Here is a 21,388-nt window from a genome sequence, read left to right on the forward strand (position 1 = left end):
CGGCATAGCAGATGTGAAACAATCTATCCCCTTCGACACTTTAGCAAATGTTATTGAGGCCATACTATCAGCAGAGGAATAGACTTGACATCAGCAACTTCCTGGCACGGATTTTGATTCAGACCAGCCCCCAACGGGGCGATTGATGTTGAAAAGTTCAGATACTGGTTTCACTGGCCCCAAGGCTTGTCATATTATAGCGCGACTCCTGTGTATATGATTGTAGCCAATATTGGGGGCGGTCGAATTGACAAGAATGACATTATATTGTATTACCTCGAGATTATTTGGGATATCCGTTAACACTACAATCCCTGACGGCTGACTGTACCCCGGCTAATACCTTGCATTCTTGCCGGTTGGGTAGCAAGTTCCAATTCACTTGTCAGCCTTGCCATCCCTGTCAACTTCCCCCTTTTCCTCTCCCATCAATTCAACATCATATCCCCATCAGACAGCACCAGTCCCTACGCAACGCAACCATGTCAACGTTCTTCCTCTTCTGCACTGCAGACATACCAGCCAGTGTACGAAATTCCATTTCTGGCAGCCCTTGGTGGAAATAACCCATGCTAACTTCACTCTTACAAATAAATAGATTCTTAACGATTTCATGGACCAATTTCGCAAAGTCTATGACGACAATATGCCCAATCTCATGTGCGTCGTTCGCTCGCCAGATCAGAGCTATTATCCAGACTGGGGCACTGAGCTCCCAATTAGCGACTTCTTAACTGGGTTCAAAGATGCTACAAACAGTGAGCTACGTGCTTTCACTCAAGCCAAAATTGCTGAGCTTGGGGCAAGGGGGGAGGCTGGCTCCCTTGAGCCGGACTGGATCGCGGTCATGGATGAAAGGTCGCTTCGAGATAGAACAGTCGTTATGCAATTCAATATGGAGATGTCCATGTGGGCCCAGGATCTGGAAGATGCAGATGAACCTTTCGAGATCCCCGGTAATGCTGATATAGAGGGCGATGATATCTGGTGGAAGTGGCGGGTGCTTTTCTCGGGTGCTCAGCAGATTTTCAACAGTATTGATTGTGGTGACCCTCCAATGATTCAGTTGTATTCTCGCCCAGAATACCTGGGTTCGGACGGAGTTGTCAAGGTGGACGTTATTCGGAAAACTATACGTGGAGACAGGTGACCCAACTCATCGTGTTTTACATAGAGGTCTGGAGTTGCAGGATTGTGAACAGATGTGTGCATTGCTTTCTGTATCTATCCCAGGGAGATTCATTCGTAACATGGCTTGGTTTGAGCATACACAAGTTGAGACGACACTACACCTTTGTGGAAAAGAGAGCTTTATATATCTCTTGTTGAGCAGTTATGTGAAGCCCAGACTTACGCACTCCTCCAGCTTCTTTCCGACACTAATCATAGGGAGGAACATAGATAAGGATTACCGGAGCTTTCTTGGCTTAAGCTAGAATACTGAACTAGAGGCCTCGATTCTTGTTTGTTTATAAAATTGACCTTACCCACTGCTACGGCGTAAGTAAACACCAATTTGGCACGTGACACTCCAACCATGGTCACTGCATGTAATTATATCTGGGTTATGTCGCTGCCAAGAGCCCATATGACTGCATATAAGCTTAAGATATAGACAATGGCCTACATGGTGTTGATTCTCATTCTACAAGAGGGCCAAGTCCGCCTCCAGTGGCACCTACTAATTTATTGTGCTAAAAGTCTACGCAGATACTTGAGAGAACGGACACCATACCACGCCTCAAAAATAATATCGTTCTGATGCAGACGTGGCCTTCAAAGCTCAGATTTGTTTCTTGATCAAAGGCTGAACTGCAGTGGGTTTAGACGATAAGCACCACATACGTAAGGTGGCATTTCCTCGATAAGGCTGGCTCACCCACGAATAGTAATTTTGTTCAATGTGAATATTGCCATAATCAACTCACTCCTTAAGTGACCCGTATACCCAAACCTGATTAGAAGCTGGAACTACGAACGGCGCCACGCTGCCCAGCTTCTCACAAGTTTCAGCATATTCGCGTTCCGGTTTGGAGTTGATGGTCACACCAGCCCCAGCCTGTAACCACTGGCGACTGTCATCCTGGAACACCGTGCGAAGCACCAGAGTAGCATCAAACAGTTTTGACCCTTCATCCAGCATAAGCACTGCACCACAATAAAGATCTCTAGGATCTGGCTCGAAGGACTTCATTGCATCTGAGTTGCCGTCTCCTGGTAGCCCAGGCACAGTAATATTGGCTATGAGACCCGGCAGAGCATCCCAACCATCGCATCCAGGCTTCAGGTTTCCGCACACATGGGAATGGAGGTGCTGTACGCTTCCTCTTGGCATGACCTTCATGAAATCTTTGATCGCAATCGAGTCCGGTTCGCACAGTTTGCTCAACCGACGGATGGAGCCCTTAATAGCAATGACATGCTCGGCGACCTCTTTGATATCATCGTGGAGCTTGTTGTTGAAAGGATCGAGGCTGGCTTTGGAAGAATTAGACAGTTGGGTTCCAGCAAGCGCTTCTGTATAGGCCTTGTCGCCGTTGATGGAGAGAAGGACTTCGGGGCTGAATCCAGTAGCTTGGATGCCGTTGTGGTTGAACGAGAATGTGCGCGCGGGATTGTTGGCCCGTCGACCGTGAAGGAGGGTTGCTAGCATATTAACCCGAAAGTCTAAGGGGACTTTCCTGGATGGAATTGCCTTGGTGTATTTAGCTTTGGAGATATCCGCGATCGCATTAGCTACGCGCGTCTGATATGTTTGTGCGTCCACGTTCAGGTTTATTTCGCCTTCGACAGGAGACGGCAGGGCAATATCTTCGGCCAGCTCGGCTTCCAGTATACTTTCGATCTTTTCGCTTACTCGGAGTATATCCTCATCATCATCTCCCGTGATACTTACCTTACTCCGCTCAATAATAACCCCCACGCTAGGAACGATGAGGTCTAACATTGGCCATTGACCCGGTTCGAAAGCTTGGCCTGAACATCGGGCTGAATAGTTGAATCCCACTTGACCGAATATTTTCCCATGACTGGAATACTCGGAGACAAACTCTCTGATCAGGTCTGTGGGTGAGCCGGTGATAGCCCTAGATTCCGATTGGCCGTCACTACCTGTCGTGGTAGCTATTTGGCCTTGTGCATCAAATGTCAGAGATGCATGAGTGCCAAGCCCAATGTACCATATATCATTATTTTCGAATATATAATAGCTTCCTTTCGAGTAGTGAGCTACTAGTGCGACCGTGGTCTCCAGCGGCCGTGTGGCTCTAGCAAGGGTGATCTGTTTCTGAGTGCGCATCATGCTTGTTGAAGGTTTGTACGGGAAGGATCTGCAAGTGCTTGATAATACGATAGGTCAAGGTTGAGTTATAGGTATACTACTCTGGGAGACAAAAAACAAGCTTTTCAGAGTTTAGGGTGAGGACAACGCAGACTGCCTCTGGGACTAGAATACCAGCGTATATTTATATACCTTGGCGTAAGTTAACTCCATAAGCTTACAATAGAAGCATCATGATCTTTGTTCAGCCTAACCCGTTACGCAATTGACTTTGTTCTAGATGTAAGCGGTAACTGGGTGGTGATGCGGATACGATGCAACCCTACCGAAAACAGATGGTTTGTGGTTAGCGACTCCGCGGAATTTATTCTCAACCAAGTATAGTGAGCTCTTAGGGTGTTCCCCTCACTCTGCCTCATTCTCGCACACTGAGTGAAGGTCTTTTATCTATTCGTCTGGAAACATTATGATGGCCTCTTAAGACGATCCACCGAATGCATGCTTCATCCGGTGATTGCAGTCTTGATCTTTTCCTTTAGATCGGGAATCGGTTCGTCTTCGTCGACTTTGAGACCTTTCATTACTCGGGCCAACGCGGCGTACACACCAATAATCAATAGAACCTCTACCACATCCCCAACTGACAGCGACTTCAAAGCATCCTCAATTGTTTCCGGCTTATTGTCATAGGTGATCAACTGTTCTTCGGTCATGCGGAGAATTACCCTGTCTCGATCACTCCATGGCCCCTGACCTTTCATCACATCCTCAATACAGCATCCGATGGCGTCAAACTTCTCTTGAGGAAACCCGAAGACCTCGGCCACGGGCTTATTGACGTCAATCTCATACTTCGCCTGGAGAATAGTACCGACGCGTAACACTATCAATTGCCACTCATGCACTGGAATACTGCGCTGGTTTCCGTCAAAACAAGCACCAAGTACACCGCTGATATGAGGAAATAAACCGTGTGAGTGAGCTAACGTTAGGAGAATATTGCGTCGAAAGGGCAGCACTTTGAGTCTTTCTTGGATATTTGGAGGTGCCGTGTCAGGGTCCACGTAGGGGACGAGGCATGTGTGTCGATAAGGATCGCCTTCCAGCTCATTTGTATTGGTTCCAGACATCTTGCAATGCGGTCAAACAGTTTGTGGATGCCTTGTAATTATTGGCTAGGTAATTCCTAGTTAGATCCAGACGCCTCTCGGCGTTCAATCCCGGAAGGATGGTTATAAATGATAATAGTAGCTCGTACCTGGATACCGCCGTCCGTGATTTTTTCAAATCTCTTCAATTGGGACCGACTGTTAAATCTCAACGTTCTCTACACTGTAGTCTCTCACTATAAACCAGTACTCAAACAGTATCTCTTATACCCGTGTACCTCCACAATGAAGCCCTCCAGGAAACCACAAGTCACATGTTATGACGGAGGTGGCATATAACTTTACCTTTGCCAAGTTTTCCGAAGGAGGAACAGCACTGTATTCTATCCTTTTCCCCTTAATACAGTGGATAAACGTGTCCGTGCATAATCGAACCACGGCACCACGTCTCTGTCTCGGTGAACTACCGGTTTTGCTGAACGGTTTTCAAGGCTGCGGCTCTGATGGCAAAGGATGTCGGTCTTCGCAGCTCTGGACATTTCTACCAACGAAGTTGCGTTACAGAATACTTGGTTTAGTCTTTCCTATCTGGGCCATTCCCCTGTTGTAGTATGGTACACGTCGGCCGACATAATGATTGGGCAAAACGAGTAGACTTTCCCGACTAAGAATTCGTGACATGTATCAAGCTTGGAAAATGCCAGTAGCTTCGTACCTTAGCTTGCTATGACCGCTCTCTATGACTTACCCTGTTACGTGGATTCTCGGAGTGTTCGTCGAGTGAATATACAATTGGACCACAGTATTTCGCAGATCCCTCACAAACAGTGAGGGGATCGAGGCTACCTTACCTCACAATGATCATATTAAAGTAACCATCGCCCTTGTAGTAGGAAGGCTTTTCGTAAGATGAATATTTATACTATCGAGCCCGCACGAAAATGATCTATGTATAAGTCACCCAAGGCTCAAGCAGATCTTCAGGATTTTAGAATTCCAGCCTACATCGTTGCCATTACATTATGCGCATCCCGAATGGTTCACAGGGTCAGCATCTTAATGAAGTCAAAATCAAATGGCCGAAGCTCAATACAACAATCACGGTGAAAATTAATGATGCAAACCCAACACTAGTTGGCTTACTTGAAACTGCCCTACCCTATCGCTCCCTCCAAACACATGCCGTTGTTGCCGGCGACCAGCTATATCACTTGATTCCGTCAGAACAACTGATTGTGAGTGGCTTATGTCACAAAGAGAGCCATCTTACTAACTGCGCAAAGTATACACCTGCCGACAAGAAGGCTCCTGATAGGGCGAAAGAGCCTGACGGCTCGGTATTTCTCTCGTCATTCCAGCACTTTGTGATCAAGTATGGTGAGGTAACCGAGCACCAGCCGGTGGCTACTTGTGGGAAGGTTATTGATGAAGATATGGATAAATTGCGCTGGGTTGCGGATGAAGTTTGGAAATTTCAATGCGAAACAAGAAAGCACCCTACTGAGGTAGTTCTATGGGATGCTTCAAAGCCGGAGCCTGATCCCAATAAGCTGGACCTTTTCAGACATCAGAGGGCTGGTGTGAGTAAGGAGGTAAGGAAGCTCGTCGATGAGATTCATACCGAGGTATGTACCTGATGGTTTTGATTGGTGACAACTGGCTAAAGAAATTGACACAGACGCAAAAGTGTTGGTCGGATATTTCCGAGGACATTGAAAAGATTCACTGTGGTAAGGCACCAGAAAGGCCTGGGTCAAAGGAGTCATACTTTGGTGCCATGGTGTTTTCTAACAGTGTGATACGAACACTTGGATATCATGTTCTCGACAACATCATAAAACTGGCGTTTACGCGTCCTGAATTTACCTTGAGGCATCTGATTGTGCTTTTCCGGGATTTCGTTCCATCAATTGCCGATTTTGTTGGCCATCTAGGAGCAGCATACGTCAATGACAGTTACGAGAGCATTGAAAAGCTCATCAAAGAGAAGGTTGAGAAAAACCCCAATCAGGAGGAGGCACGTGAGGACTTCCTTGCAATGGTCAGCGCATTGAGCTTCTATGTTAATCTCCTCAACGCCCAAAATCTCCACATGTTTCCCTGGAGGCACGCGAAAGAATACCAAACTGAGTCATAGGGAGCCATGGCTCTTCACACTATTTTACTAAAGATTGCACTAACGGGTTCTATTATTGGTTGATTTTGATGTTTGTTCCCTATAAAACCTAATGCCCTTCTCTCACGTTATCCCCACAGCAGCGTATTATCAAACCCAATTTACCGTGATATGGGATATGGCGGCAGAAGTAGCGAAATGAATATTAAGATCAGATCAATTTCAATACTTAGATTTTACTTTCGCTTGTTAAAACAAATTATCTTACATTGCCCACTGAGAACCCCAGTATACTTTGAAGGAGCCAAGATGTAATTCATCTCACACCGTTGGGTCATATCAATTCGTGACCCTTACGAGAGGCAAAGAGACTTTTTCATCATCGAAAGTCATCCAAAGTAGACGAAAGAAAGGCATTTTAAACCTTCTGCCATATCCGCCTATATTGAATGATCTACGTTCGTTGCATTCAGTGAATCTCGTGGACTAAAGCTAAACGGCGATATTTGGAGATTCGTCCATGACGTGTAAGCTTTACACCTCGAAATATTCGCCAAACCAAGGAAGATCTTGCTGAATGTTGGTTTGTGTAATACATGAGTACAATCCTGATTTAGACGAAACTCAATATCATTGAGTCTAGGTCAGCCGACTTGAAGTTTATTGCGATTGATACGAGCACGAAGCTTTTAACTGCGGTTGATTCAAGTAAGAAAATAGTCCTGGATCAAGATAATAGCAGCATATTCTGTATTTAGTACACCTAATTCGGATATTTTCGGAAATCGCTTCCCATGTCTTTAGCTTCCTTAGGAAAATAGATGTCTCAATCGGGGAGGACGAACCATCGTAAGCTAAAGTTAGACCTGCATATGGAGAAACCCAAATCCTGGGCATATATCTCTGAGCACTGGGTACATGAACTATACTGCCATCTCAAATGGGGAATGGGGTTTAAGGGTCAAGTATCTTGACCTTATCAGAGGAAGAGCATAGAGGTGAATACCGCAACCGGATGAGTCATACTTACAAGCACCTTTCTCCAATAAAGACAAGCATTCAGTGACGCAGGAGGCGTATTGGAATAATTTGTATCTGTATTGGATAAGTGTCGCCGTCACATAGAAAGTCTGTTTCCCCTTACAGCCATCCTTTATTCCCCTCGGCCCATTGTACTGTTGAACGGTAGCATTCGCCTCAGTTTTGCTCCACTAAAATCCTTGCCTGAGCTCATCAATTTTCCCTGTTCTATGCTTTGTTTAAGGCTGCGCGTCCGAACATGCGCTATTTACTATGGTAACGGTTCAAGTTTCCAAATATGCCGGTTGGTGGCAACTCCAAGATAAGGCTCAGGCTTAAACAGATCGTCATATCAACATCGCCATCCTGGTATAGAGCTGTCTGTCTACAAATTAACTCAATTTCTCCTGTAGAACTAGTGCACTGGATAACAAGCAGTTTTTGGGATTGTAGCACCTGCTAGCTGTCGGAACCATGCATATTATCTGGCGCGACACGGCAGAAGAAGCCGACTATGAAGCCGCACGCCTCCGAGGGATATTCACTAAAGACATACCACCATATTACCCATTAGCTATCGTCCATGCCAGAACAACGAATGACGTAATAAAGACCATCAATCTAGCGAAACAGAAAAATTGCCAGGTGGCAGTGCGTGCCGGAGGACATTCGCATCCTGTCTGGAGCCTTCATCCGAACTCCATCTTGCTTAACCTGGGCTACTGGAAGGAGCTGGACATCGACAATGAGACGAAGATTGTCCGAGCAACCCCTGCTGTAACAAGTGGGGAGATCAGTAAGTATTTGAATAAACGCGGCCTGTTCTTCACTGCTGCGCATCATCCGGATGTCGGTCTGGGTGGGTATATGCTACAGGGCGGTTCGGGATGGAATTATCGGGTAAGAACTCAATCCTATCATGTTTCCAATTTCCGCTAATGGATATAGAGGTTGGGCTGGGCCTGTGAAAGCCTTGAGGCAGTTGAAGTTGTGACTGCAAATGGCAAGCTTCTTCTTTGCAATCGTTTGCAGAACCAGGAACTCTACTGGGCGGCGAGGGGTGCAGGACCGGGTGGGTTACGCTTGTCACTAGTTGAGATCGTGGGCTCATTTCCTTTCTAGCTTTTCCAGGCGTCGTGACAAATTTTTACCTACAAGCATCACCTTTCCACGCAGAAGGTGTTCGCTCCTCCGGATACGTCTACCCTAGCCACCGGTATCGCGAGATCTTCACCTGGGCGCAATCGATGGTATCGAAAACGTCTCCCGATATCGATATACTGCTGAGGGCCATGCATTCGGAGTCAGATGACGATATACGCTTGACAGTGCAATTCTTTGCGATGGAGAAGTCATGCTCCGACGCTGAACAGGCTCTTAGTATTGTCGATGAAGCACGGCCTTCGGGTGCCATTAGCGAATGGTTCTGTGAGAAAGACAGTCTCAAGAGCCAATTTGCAGCGATCAAGAAAAGTAGCCCGCCTGGATATTATTACGTCACCGATAATGTCTTATTAAATAACGACTGTGACGCTATATCTGTACTTCAGGAAGCATTTTTGACGTTGCCACAAAGCAAGTCATGGGCTGGCTGGACGCCCAGGTATCCAAGCAGTGACCACGAGGTAGCCGGTATGGCAAAAGGGATACAGGCAAACCATTATTTTGTGATTCATCTAATCTGCGAGGATGCTGTCAGTGCCAAGCAGTATAAGAAGCGTCTGCAGGATATAATGCAGAGAATACGGCCAAGCATAGTCGGTCACTACTTGGGTGACTCAGATCTGAACCAGGATCCGAAGTGGTACTGGGGTGAAGAGAACAGTAAACGTCTGATGATAATTCGACACCACTGGGACCCGGATGGATTGTTCGCAGCTACGCATAATGGACCAATGTGAGATGAAGTGAGTGGACAGTGCAAGGGTTCTATTTGAGCTTATACAGACTATTTTGAACATAAAAGCAGAAGTAATTTCTTTGCGGTCACCCACTAGCCTACTGCTCTAAGCGCGGATAGAAGTAGGGTAGCTGCAGCACCGGTCGAGCCAGTGGGTACGGGCTGGGAGTACCAAAGATCAGTGGGCACTCCGGCGGAGGGATTGTATATGAAATCGATCATAAACCCTGCACAAGATCTTATCATCATATAATAGTGCTTTGGTCTCTTTTCACGAGTGATTGTCAGGTATCTCGTACCTATTGAAGGGGTGCCATTGATTCCTCAATTCCAGGAGCAATGGTATCCCGCACGTTCAACTCTTCAATATCAAATAATATGAGTGCCCATGACGCTCAAAGGTTTGCCCTGATAGATCAACAATATGAAGAGAATGATTTACATTAAGTAATACCTGAAATTTGCCGATTACACACAATGTCCGCGGGATAAGCAAGATGGCCGGTGCACCCACCCGCCACCGCCGGCCTACCCACCCTGCCGGCGTGATTTCAAAGCAACAACTTTGAGAATGTCAAGAACGGCCTATAAATTGAGTAGTAATAGGTAAATTGTCCACACAAAAACACGCAGTATTCTGCATTCTGTGGAGAGTTAAACCCCTTGTCTAGAAGCTAGATCGATATGGTTAAAACTCGCCAATGGGTCCTTCAAAAAAGGGCGACGGACCTACCCTTTCTTCATGGACCTGACGCTACTTTCGCACTCATTGAAGCCGATTCCGGTGCACCACAGAATGGCGAGGTTCTTATCAAAACGCTGTATTTCTCAAACGACCCCTCTCAGCGTGGCTGGATCGATGCCAATACAGAAAACGAACGCCTTTATGTTCCCCAGCTTCCCGAAGGAGAGCCTATGCGAGCATTTGCCATTGCAGAAATTGTCGAAACCAAGGCCGACACCCTAAGAAAGGGCGACGTGGTCCGGGCGTGGACCAGGTGGTCGGAGTATGCGGTAGTGGACGCGCGACTGTGCACCAAACTCCCGCGACTGCTTAACGAACTTAGCGTAACACATCATCTTGGTGCTCTTGGAATTACAGGCCTAACGGCCTACTTTGGAATCAATGACATCGCCCAAGCGACCAAAGATGATATAGTCGTCGTGTCTGGTGCGGCAGGTGCAACCGGAAGCATGGTTGTGCAGCTTGCCAAAAAGGTCATTGGCTGCAAAATAGTCATTGGCATAGCAGGGTCCGATTCGAAGTGCAGATGGGTGGAATCGCTGGGCGCAGATGTCTGCTTGAACTACAGATCACCAAACTTTGCTCAGAATCTGGTGAAGGAGACACCGGACTTTGTCAATGTTTACTTTGACAATGTTGGTGGAGATATTCTGGATCTGATGCTCACTCGCATGGCTCGATTTGGCCGCATCGCAGCATGTGGCGCAATTGCCAACTACAACAAATCCGACAATGACAGCATCGGCATCAAAAATTGGTTTGAAATTGTCAGTATGACGGTTACTATTAAAGGTTTCCGCGTAATGGATTATGCGGCCTGCTTTGAGCAGGCTCTTCAGGTACTCCTGAAGGCTCTGGAGGATGGGAAGCTCAAGATCGATTCCGAGGTAGAACAGGTGATTGAGGGCCGTTTTGAGGATATCCCAGGGATTTGGATGAAGCTTTTCACGGGAGCCAACCAACTGAAGGAAAATTGATCACTAAATTTTAAGTTCCCACCTAGCTACGAGTATTATTAGCTATGAAATATATCTACTGAGTTCCACAATCATATAATATCTACAAGTAGTATTTTCTGTTAGCTTTAATTTGTGCGAATTTTGGATGTGGCACTCAGAAGACTAAGTGTTAGAATCTCCATCAGACCACCCCCCTTTCTAATGACGTATCGTCGGATAAAGTACCGGTGGCTGATATTGGGCGTCACGATGCCCCGACTCGAGAAGCTCGGCTCTCGTTCATTTTTGTCGCGCATGACTTTGTCAGCCACACTCGCAATAGGAACAAAACTACTAACCGAACCAAAAACTACTTCGGAAATTATTGTAATAACGAACGATCTGAATTTGATCTTTGGAAGTCAAGTCGAGAGTTAAGAAGGTGAATGCCAATTAGAAAGGAACCTCGAAAAGCAGCCATCGGCTTGTTACATGAAACCAACATAATCCGTCTCCCTCATGTAGCGTTCAATATCCATGAGTTTGTCCATCTCCACTCCCGCTTCTTGGGGTTCCTTAACATTTGGATCACCTCCTGCCCACCCATACTTTGAGACATACTGCTTGCTATCGTACATTTCTCTCGCCAACCAATCAGGGACTCCAGTAGAATCGAACTCTTTGTCCACTTGCACCACAAGTCTAACTCCTTTGACCTCGGCCCATAGCTTCCAGTAATCCTGGTAACGCATGAGTCGGCTGCATCCCAGAATCGCAGTGCCGGGTGGGGCGCGTATGAGAGCTTTAACGAAGTAGCCCGTATCGTGCTGAGCATGGACCCAAGGGATTGGGTGGTCACCATAGTCTGCAGTGACATGCAGGACATAAGTATCATCTGATTGCTTCTCCGGTCTCTGCATCGGGTTCCACCAGTTACTGAGATAGACTCCAATATGAAAATAGCTCGTCTTCGCTGCTAGAGCTGGGTATGTTTGCTGCATGTACTCGGTGTACTGAGCTTTGCCATCGAAGTGGAGGTTCCAGAGGATTTCACCATTACTCCACTTCTTGCTGTTGCTCAGGATGGACAACACGAGTCGGTCTAGAGTTGACACATGCTTGGCGGCAGCGGTGACGATGTTCTTCCCTTGCTGGACTTCGCGCTCAAAGGCGATCTCATTGACTTGCTTCCCCCTTGTTTTGGCTTCGGCGATTACCTGTGGGTCTCTGACGAACTGCCTGTATTGAGAATAAAACTGTCAGTAATCTTCGAAGCACATAATAATACGGTTTCAGCCTCGTACCAAAAGTCAGTGGTTCCAAAGATAGCGTTAGCTCCATTAAAAGCCCTGTCTAGGGAGTCCACGTCGTCGTAATCGCCGGCCACGAGCTCAATCCCAGCCTCGCGCAGAGAGGCATTAGCAGGCTTATCCGGATGGCGAGTAATGCCCCGAACGCGCCAGCTTGGGTCTTGGGCGAACAAACGAGCAACGGAGCCGCCCTGAACGCCGGTGACGCCGGTAACGACAATCAACTTGGTAGACATGGGAAGAGGTGAAAGAGTAATTGATGAGTCGAATAGATGTTCTGCAGGCTTAGAATACGATAGTCTTGTATTTCTGCGATATTATAGTCACTATATGTAATCCAGTGGTATCATACAACAAAATCTCTCCACATTGTTAATCATTGTTAATCATTCTTAATCAGCTGGGTCGACTGCCGAGGCAAGCGAGCTCCACAGAGAGAGTGATGGGGGGCTCTCCGGTGGGCGTTGCGGTGGGCTCACCGATCAGTGCATATGCTCTAGAAATAAGTTGCATATCTGAATGCACAATAACCTAGGTTTCTCAACCACAACATAAAATCTGACATTGGTAACCAACCGCTACCATCTGGAAAATTTTTAAGTTTTTGTGCAGGTTGCTTACGTAATGTAGCAAGGCCTAACATCACAATTTCTACTACACCAAGCATTCAAATGCAGTACTGGGGATTATATTCTGGCCTGAGGTAAACACGGCCTGAGTTGCTTTCTCAGCATTGATACATGTCGACTAGTTAGTGATACACTTCGGCAACATCCGCAGGCAATGCATGGTGTAGAGGAGCACGACCTTGAGATTTTGGCATTTTATCCCACCCCTAAACATGATGGATATTGTCTCGCCAATGTCAGAGTGGACTGGGAAAAACCGATTAACAGCATCTGAGCAATATGATATATTTTAGGACATGCATAATAAGCAATCAAACGTAGTATGGGTAGGGGTATAAATCGTACTGGTGCGATACAAAACCAGACGGTAGGTGAGGTTTAGACAGCACTGGGACCTGGATGGACTTTTTGCAGCCACGCATAACGACCTGACATACGTTTGGAGTATACAGAAAGGCAACATTTGATTACAGAGCATAAGTAAAAGAGAGGCATAAAAACATACAACAGAAGGGATTCGCTGGTGGTCACCCACCCAACTACTAACCTCCCGGCGTGTGGCTTAAGTACGGCTGAGCGGACGGGAAGCCCTGTTTTCCACACCCTGTGGTCGTATGTACCAGATGTGCTAATGAAATGGCTTATATGATGATGTTTAAAGTTGTTCTTGCTCTTTGCTGCGAAATGGATCTTGCCTCTTGAGGGTTCATCTCCAGAGGCAGGCATATGGGTAGGATTCCCTCATCGGCTACAACCTCCCCAGTATGTGGGTGGTCTACCACTTACCTTCAACCAATTCTTTATGTACATCTCGAATGGCTCTTTTTACAACATCGTCTCTGATTTAAATCATACCTGATGCTCCTGGTTGATCCATATCATATTCCGGTAATGTTGGCGATGTAGGCATAGTACTGTCTAAGTTGGGAGAGAACTTATATATTTTGGAGCTTCGTATGCTAAGTTATAGCTGCACATGAATGTACTAAGTACGCCAACCAAGTATTCCGTATCAATGAATTTCTAATATCAATCTTCGGACCTCTGTTATATCATTGTCTATTAGCTTCTCTACTGTCTTATCCAACCGGGAAATATGCAAGAGTGCGATCAACGGTACAACATAGTAAGAATTCCTGTCTTGTAATCTTCTCAGTCGCGGTTAAGTCATCAACATCAGCAGTACAAATCACACAATATTACGCTTTCACAACGGATAACTTCGACAGTATCCAAAAGTTTCATATTTATACAACACAAGAACTAAGTTTCATATCGTACAAAGAGTGATTATATCCCCGACTTACTCACAATAAGCTCAGCCACCGCCCCCAACGTACCCGTAGACAAAAGCTCTAAAACCTGCACATTAGCCCTCGCCTCACGTGCAATCCAGCTCCGAAGCTCAATAGCAACCAGCGAGTCAAGACCCAGTGCAGACACAGAAAGCGATGGCTCGATGTCCTCTGGGTTCAAGACCAGTACCTGAGCCAGCTTGGCCGCCAAAGCTTCGTAGCACACCCGCACTTTCTCTTCCTTAGAGGCAGCATTGGTGAGTTGCACGTGGAGGGGTTGAGAAATTCCCTCATCGGTTACATCTTCCTCACCTCCGCGGGTCTTGGGGGTCAAGAGCTCAAATTTGGCGTCTTGCGGCCAGAGGGGTTGTCGTGTCGAAGACGCCAATCCGGTAATTGCCAGATGGGCAAGGTCTCCCGTCACAGCCGCAGCGAGCAGGGCCAACACTTCCGACTCGGTCATGCCCTCCGTGCCGATGGTGCGGAGGACCTCTGCCCGGCGTGCGGCGTCTACCGTGGCGAGATAGCCTGCGTCCCTTACCGCCGTAAGGGCAAGGCTTGTGCCGGGGAGACCTTGGCTGCGGCGCCATTCCATGAAGCCGTCTAGGAATACGTTGGCGGCGGCGTAGGCCGCTTGTCCCTTGTTACCGACTACACCAGAGACAGAGGAGAGGGCAACGAAGAAGTCAAGGGGGTAGGAGGTGAGGGCGTGATGGAGGTTCCAGGCTCCCGTGACTTTGCTGTCCGTCACTGCCCGGAAATCCGCGAAGTGCATGTTCTCGAAGATCATATCCTAGAAAATGTCAATTTGAATTTTGAAGAAATCCTGGTAAGAGAAGCCTTACCCGTAGAACCATTGCACCGTGGATGACGCCGCGAATTGGAGGAAGGTTTTTCAGGTCCTTCAGCATGGCATCGACGGACGTGCGATTGCTCACGTCGCAAGCCTTCACCACAATGTTTGTGCCGCTGGGATGCAGAGCATCTATTAATGTCTGTACAGGGATGTCGACAATGCCGCGTCGGGACGCAAGCACAATATTGCGAGCGCCCTTTTGTGACATCCACCTCGCTATGCTTCGGCCGAGACCACCAGTACCCCCAATAACAACGTACGTGGCATCTGCCATGAGGATATCATCGCGTGTCTTAGCGACCACAGCTCTGACCTGATCGCCTTGTCTCGGGACTACCACAGTTTTACCCATCGACTTTCCAGTCTGCAAAGCCCGGAAGGCGCCTTCAATCTCAGCGATAGGGCAGACGGACTGAGGAAAGACGGAGTGGATGAAGCCCTTGTCCAGAAGCCAAGAAACCTTATCCAGCAACTGATGCATCAACCGAGGCCTGTAAGCAGCGACCTTAGTAAGATCGACTGAGTGGAACGAGAGGTTGTTCTCGAAAGGTAGCATGTCCAGGCGCGTATTCTTGGTGATGTCCGCCTTGCCGATCTCAATGAATCGGCCAAACGGTGCGAGACACTCCCAGCTTTCGCGGAGAAGATCCCCAGCGAGGGAGTTGAGTACTATATCGACCCCGCCGCATGTGAGCTCGCGAATGCTGCGGCCAAAGGACGCATCACGACTGTAGAAGATGTGGTCTGCACGGAGACCGTACTTTGAGATAAGGAGGCTCTTCTTCTCGGCGCTTCCAACGGTTGCGTAGATCTCGGCTGAGGCAATTTGGGCCAGCATAATGGCTGCCTGCCCGACACCACCGGCGGCGGCGTGGATGAGAACCTTCTCGCCGACTCCGTGTTGGAGACGGGCAAGCTCATAAAGGGCATAGTAAGCAGTGCAGAAGACGACAGGTACGCTGGCGGCAACCTCGAACGAAAGGTTTTCGGGGATGGCAGTCGCGCTGGTTGCCTTGCAGCGGGCGAAGGTAGAGTATGCGCCAAGAGGCAGAGCCATAACTCGCTCGCCAATCATCAAATTGGTAACCTTCTTGCCAACAGATGTGACGACGCCACTGCACTCAATACCAATGTAAGGCTGGGTGAGTTGTCCCATGGTGACGGCAACATCCTTGAAGTTGAGACCGGTAGCATGGACCTCGATTTCAATTTCATCGTCAGCCAGGGCTTTGACATCATCATCTGTAAAGTAAAGGGTATCAAGAGCGCTGTGGCTTCCTATTTCAAGCTTGAAGCGGCGGCCGGGTTGAACGAATGGTTGTGTTTCAAGAGTGAGATCGTCACTAGTCTCCTTCACCACAAAGGCATCAAGAGCGTTATCGTTTATGATACGAGGGACCATAAGCTCGCCATTCTTGGTCTTAAATTCGAAGTCCGTACAGGGACTGAAGGATTCCTCGGTCGGCCACAGGGCCTTCATAGCAGCCAAGATAGGGCCAGCTGGCCTCTCCAGATCTTCAGCGCTCAGTCCAAGGGTGGCAACTTTGGCATCAGTTTCGGAACGCAAGCTACGGATGAGGCCAACGATCATCTGGGAATCAGGAGTGTCGTCGCGGTAGACCCAAATAAGGTTTGTTGAGCTGAGAAGAATCTGCTGAACGTTGGCAAAGTCTGCCTCAGTAAGATCACGCAGGGTTTCGACTGCAGTCTGCAGGACAATAACATGCTGCCGTTTCTGCTTCGCGTTACAGTCACTCAATGACGAGATGGATGTTGACCAGCGAATGGCTTTGGTGGAGATGACATCTTGCACTTGCTCGGCTGCAAGTGCGCAGTCGCCAAATTTGACAATAAGGATATCGTCTTGGGGTTTGTTATGATGGCAGTGGATTCCATGTCCGTATCCATTGACGTGTTCAATGGCGTGTGGTTTGCTATGGCCATTGGGTTGTTTTGTCTGGATCGCTTCTCCAGTAGTCACTTGTTCGACTTTACTCAAGGGCTTCCACTGCAGCTGATAGCATAGGTCCCGGGCCACCTTGTTATCGCATCCAGTATCATTGATTGGGGTCATTACCAACCCCTCCATATTGATCAAAACCTCACTAGAGTCTGCAGGAGTCATCCATAAGTCGAACTTGGTAGGTTCGGGCCTGGCCCGGCCGGAACCTCCCATACACCTGGCCGGAAAGTGGTGACCGGTAGAAGGAATGTTTCCATCAATGACAAGAGACTTTATGACGGTTGGCACGTACAGAGTCTCCAGGTCCATCCGACCCTTACCAAGAATGGGCCAGGTCAGGTGCAAAAGAGTGTCCAATAGAGTGGGGTGGATGACAACGGGAGCTTCGTAGTGTTTCGGCATGAGTAACTTGGTATCGCAAACATACAGGTCCGCACGCGAGTGATGAGGCCCGGAGAAGCAGTTTCGAAACCCTTGAAATGCCATACCATAACCGGCGCCGACGTCGCTTAAAACTTTGTACATGTTCTCGGTATCAATTTCATATGTCGCCGCCTCCAACACCTCACTACTCTTCTTCGCAAAAGCCCTCTCTGCCTTGTCGACAACGTCAACGACCGGGTTATGCTTCCGGTACTTTTTGTTGGGGCTAACCCTGACAAGACCCGTACAGTGGTCAATCCAGTGCCGCTTGGAGTTCCAAGAGCAAATGTGGAATTCGTCCCACGCATTTGAAGCACCTCGCGTGCCTTCAGCGTAAGGCCGGAGGGTAATGGTGATCTCGGTATCGAGGTCGTCAGTCAAGACCAGGGCAGCACCCACGCTCACTTCGCGCAGTTCGAACTGCGACTCGGCGGCCACCGTACTATACTTCTGTGCACGCGTCCGAGCGGCCTCGATCGCCATACTGATGTAACCAGCAATTGGATACACAATCATACCCTGCATTCTATGGTCTCGGAGCCACGGTATGTCGTCGAGGCGGACAATATTCCTCCATGTTGGCTCCAGGTCATTGGAGTAGAATGCTTCGGTACCCAGTATGTCGTTTCTCTGTCCATCACGGAATCTATGCTTCTCGCTGATACGGCTATGGTGCCAGAAGACTGTGTCATGTTGCCACGGGTACCGAGGTAGATCATCGAGGACATTGCACGTTCCAGTGCCATTGAAGGGAAAGTTGATTTCGTTGATGTTGAGAGTTCCGCCACGTACATAAACGGCACCCGCGGCGTCGAGGAGAGATTGGGAAGGATCAACCTTCCGAACCACCGTCGGCACATATGCGACTTCAGAAGCAACCGATGACCCCAGGGCCTTTAATGTATCAAGAATTGGTCCCTTGAGAGCGGAATGGGGCCCAACCTCCACCATAAGGTTGGGTTTGCTCCCGACACCGCACATTTTGCCAAGAGCATTGACAAAGAGCACCGGAGACGTCAAGTTCTGGACCCAATAGCTTGGGCTAAGGTCGGTAGGATCGCTTACATCACCAACTACGGACGAAAAGAAGGTGGCAGTGGCCGCGCCCGAGGGCTGCACTGATGCGATGGCGGACAAATAGGCCTCGCTGACCTTTTTCATGTGATCAGAGTGGTAAGCCACATCAATGATGAGGCGGCGATTGAAAATCTTCTTCTCTTCGAGGATGCCCTGCAGCTCCTCAATAGCCGGTACATCACCAGATATGGTGACACTGGATGGACTGTTGACGCATGCCACAGTAGCATAACCAGAGTAGAGGGTCTTCAGCATTGGCTGGATGGCTTCCACGCTGGTCCCAACGGCCATCATGGTACCCTTCAGGTCTGGATATTGGCTTTTCAACAACTCTGTCATTTGGCCACGGCGGTACGCAAGTGTCAGGGCGCCCTCTAGGTCAAAGATCCCGGCCGCATACGCCGCAGCAATTTCACCGGAACTATGGCCAACTACCGAGACCGGTTGAATTCCCCAGGAGCGAAGCAAGTCCACAAGGGCAATTTGCAGCGCAGTGCAGGCCGGTTGACTGATGTAGGGCATATTAACCCTTGAATTTGTATCAGTTTGCAGCAACTCCTCGCGGAGAGAAAATTCTGCGCCCAATCCTTCAGACAGGTGTTTGTCGGCGCGGTGGATCGCCGCTGCGAAAACGGGGAATTCATCCATGAGTGGCATACCCATCTGAGCCCACTGGGCTCCCTGACCTGTGAAGACAAATGAAACAGAAGGTCCGTCACCGCCAATAGCGCGGACAGGGTTGATCTTCATCTGTGCCAGTTGGACACCGGCATCATCGAGTGATGTAGCGGACAGGGCAATTCGGTATGGCAGGTGAGACCGTTTGCTCCCAACTGTGTATGCAAAGTTGCCGAACAAAGTATTCTCGAAGACTTCGGGGCGTTGCTCGAAGTAAATGCAGTATTCCTTGCATCTGGTGCGGAGGGCCTCTCGGTCGTGTGCGGAGATCAAGAGCAACCGGCGTTTGCCCTCCTTGTCTTTAGTGCTAGTCACTTCTTCCTGCGGCACCTGCGATGGTGCTTTTTGTAAGACGACGTGTGCGTTTGTACCACCGAAACCGTAGTTGGAAACACTGATGTATCGTTTGCCGCGGGGCCAAGGACGCGTCCTGTTGACGACTTTCATATGCCACTCTGCAAAAGGAATCTTGGGATTAGGATTTTTGTATCCGGCGTTGGGGAGGATAAGTTCTCTCTCGAGCATCATGGCAGACTTGATAACTGATATGATGCCACTGGCACCTTCTAGATGGCCGACGTTCGTCTTGACTGATCCGATGTAGAGCGGGCTTCTCGCGTTGCGCCCCTTTCCGAACACTGCCTGGATCGCGGTTGCTTCTATTGGATCACCGACAGCGGTTCCTAGACGATACTTATGTTAGCTATGGACCCAGTGAACGACGGTCTCGTGCATCTACAACCTGTGCCGTGGGCTTCAACAAAGCCACAGTCAGCCGGGTTCAAGTTTGCTTCCTTGTATACCCGCCGAATCAATTCTTCTTGTGCCACACCATTGGGACATGTGATTCCCCTTGTCTTGCCGTCCTGGTTAACTCCTGAGTGGGCAATCAAAGCCCGGATGGGGTCGCGATTACGCAAAGCTGCGGAGAGGCTCTTCAGCATAATTATACCTGCGCCTTCACCCCGCGCAAAGCCCGAGTTTCCTCTCTCCTCAAATGCGAATGATTTCCCTTCGTCGTTTAGTAACCTGTCGCAATCTGAAGGTCAAAATCATGCAAACCATCACTAATGGATATCGGGCTTAAACAGGTAGTTACTCACTGTTGCATCGACATCGTGATGGAGTTCTCGGGGGTCAAAAGCAGATGGCAACCACCGACAAGCGCCTCGGTGCACTCTCCGCTCCGCAAACTTTGTACAGCGGAGTGCAAGGCCACAAGGGAAGACGAACAAGCGGTGTCGACCGTCAAACTCGGACCCTTCAGGTCAAACATGTAGGAAATTCGGTTCGACTGGAGCGCAGGGTATCCTCCAGTGGCCTGGAACATTGGGGCCGTCTCCGTATCGCGGATATTGTTCGTCTCGTAGTCGGGCCAGTTTGCTCCAATAAAAACCCCGATGCTACGTCCGGCCATGTATTCTCGCGAAATCCCGGCGCTTTCCATGGCTTCGTATGTACATTCTAGCAGGAAGCGCTGCTGTGGGTCCATAGATATGGCCTCCTGGGCACTGACATTGAAGAAAGGTGCGTCGAACCGGGAAACATCACCGAGAAAGTAGCCACCAGCCTGATTACTGGTGCCCGGTTTCGAAGCATTCGGGTGGTGAAAGGCCTCGACAGACCAGCGGTCCTTGGGTATGGGCGTCCAGCCGCTGCGCCCTCTTGTGCAGAGCTCCCATAGATCACTCGGCGACGAGACCTCACCAGGAAGTCGGCAGGAGTATCCAATAATTGCAATTGGCTCCAGAGCCGGTGTTTCCGTCGGAGGTGGTGACCCATTCATATCTACTGCCGTGTCACAAGCTGGAGACATGATGATTGTAACAAGTCAGTTGTGACAGAGAGATTGAACTGTTAAGAATTACAAAGGAGGGGGATGCAAGAGGCAGAGAGGGGGGGGGTGCAAAAACAAGCAAATATGCAAGGGATGTAGTAATAGCGAATAGATGGATGCAGTGCCTGGCTGACGGCAAACACCTCGCGACAGGCTCATTAATCAGAGTAGATCATCGAGCGCACTGCATGGGATGTCTAGGGGCCGAGAGA

The 21,388-nt window shown here is 48.7% G+C and overlaps 8 protein-coding genes across 8 annotated transcripts; 4 read left to right on the forward strand and 4 right to left on the reverse strand.

Annotated features, from left to right (window-relative positions):
- Positions 1-448: 448 nt before the first annotated feature.
- Positions 449-1,150, forward strand: BO79DRAFT_287197 (uncharacterized protein; the record flags this gene model as incomplete). The annotated part of the gene is made up of 2 exons (XM_025688555.1): positions 449-527; positions 599-1,150. The coding sequence occupies exons 1-2, from the start codon at positions 483-485 to the stop codon at positions 1,148-1,150; spliced, it is 597 nt and encodes a 198-aa protein (XP_025539940.1). The 5' UTR covers positions 449-482.
- A 774-nt stretch (positions 1,151-1,924) lies between these two features.
- On the reverse strand, positions 1,925-3,301 carry BO79DRAFT_227935 (putative salicylate synthetase; the record flags this gene model as incomplete). The annotated part of the gene is made up of 1 exon (XM_025683916.1): positions 1,925-3,301. The coding sequence occupies one exon, from the start codon at positions 3,299-3,301 to the stop codon at positions 1,925-1,927; it is 1,377 nt and encodes a 458-aa protein (XP_025539941.1).
- Positions 3,302-3,783: 482 nt separating this feature from the next.
- BO79DRAFT_146467 (carboxymuconolactone decarboxylase family protein) lies at positions 3,784-4,410 on the reverse strand (the record flags this gene model as incomplete). Its single annotated transcript, XM_025678462.1, has 1 exon — positions 3,784-4,410. One exon carries the CDS (start codon positions 4,408-4,410, stop codon positions 3,784-3,786), a length of 627 nt encoding a protein of 208 aa, XP_025539942.1.
- A 1,001-nt stretch (positions 4,411-5,411) lies between these two features.
- On the forward strand, positions 5,412-6,526 carry BO79DRAFT_146342 (uncharacterized protein; the record flags this gene model as incomplete). The annotated part of the gene is made up of 3 exons (XM_025678452.1): positions 5,412-5,624; positions 5,673-6,014; positions 6,068-6,526. The coding sequence occupies 3 exons, from the start codon at positions 5,412-5,414 to the stop codon at positions 6,524-6,526; spliced, it is 1,014 nt and encodes a 337-aa protein (XP_025539943.1).
- A 1,473-nt stretch (positions 6,527-7,999) lies between these two features.
- Positions 8,000-9,426, forward strand: BO79DRAFT_146487 (FAD-binding domain-containing protein; the record flags this gene model as incomplete). The annotated part of the gene is made up of 3 exons (XM_025678464.1): positions 8,000-8,446; positions 8,474-8,597; positions 8,648-9,426. The coding sequence occupies 3 exons, from the start codon at positions 8,000-8,002 to the stop codon at positions 9,424-9,426; spliced, it is 1,350 nt and encodes a 449-aa protein (XP_025539944.1).
- A 683-nt stretch (positions 9,427-10,109) lies between these two features.
- Positions 10,110-11,147, forward strand: BO79DRAFT_146846 (MDR family NADP-dependent oxidoreductase; the record flags this gene model as incomplete). The annotated part of the gene is made up of 1 exon (XM_025678489.1): positions 10,110-11,147. One exon carries the CDS (start codon positions 10,110-10,112, stop codon positions 11,145-11,147), a length of 1,038 nt encoding a protein of 345 aa, XP_025539945.1.
- A 449-nt stretch (positions 11,148-11,596) lies between these two features.
- BO79DRAFT_146445 (NAD(P)-binding protein) lies at positions 11,597-12,654 on the reverse strand (the record flags this gene model as incomplete). Its single annotated transcript, XM_025678460.1, has 2 exons — positions 11,597-12,347; positions 12,413-12,654. The coding sequence occupies 2 exons, from the start codon at positions 12,652-12,654 to the stop codon at positions 11,597-11,599; spliced, it is 993 nt and encodes a 330-aa protein (XP_025539946.1).
- Positions 12,655-14,337: 1,683 nt separating this feature from the next.
- On the reverse strand, positions 14,338-21,125 carry BO79DRAFT_264383 (type I polyketide synthase; the record flags this gene model as incomplete). The annotated part of the gene is made up of 4 exons (XM_025686781.1): positions 14,338-15,135; positions 15,188-20,022; positions 20,082-20,368; positions 20,443-21,125. 4 exons carry the CDS (start codon positions 21,123-21,125, stop codon positions 14,338-14,340), a joined length of 6,603 nt encoding a protein of 2,200 aa, XP_025539947.1.
- Between the last annotated feature and the right edge of the window lie 263 nt (positions 21,126-21,388).

Source organism: Aspergillus costaricaensis (assembly GCF_003184835.1).
Source record: "Aspergillus costaricaensis CBS 115574 unplaced genomic scaffold BO79scaffold_14, whole genome shotgun sequence".
Classification (NCBI taxonomy): Eukaryota; Fungi; Ascomycota; class Eurotiomycetes; order Eurotiales; family Aspergillaceae; genus Aspergillus; species Aspergillus costaricensis.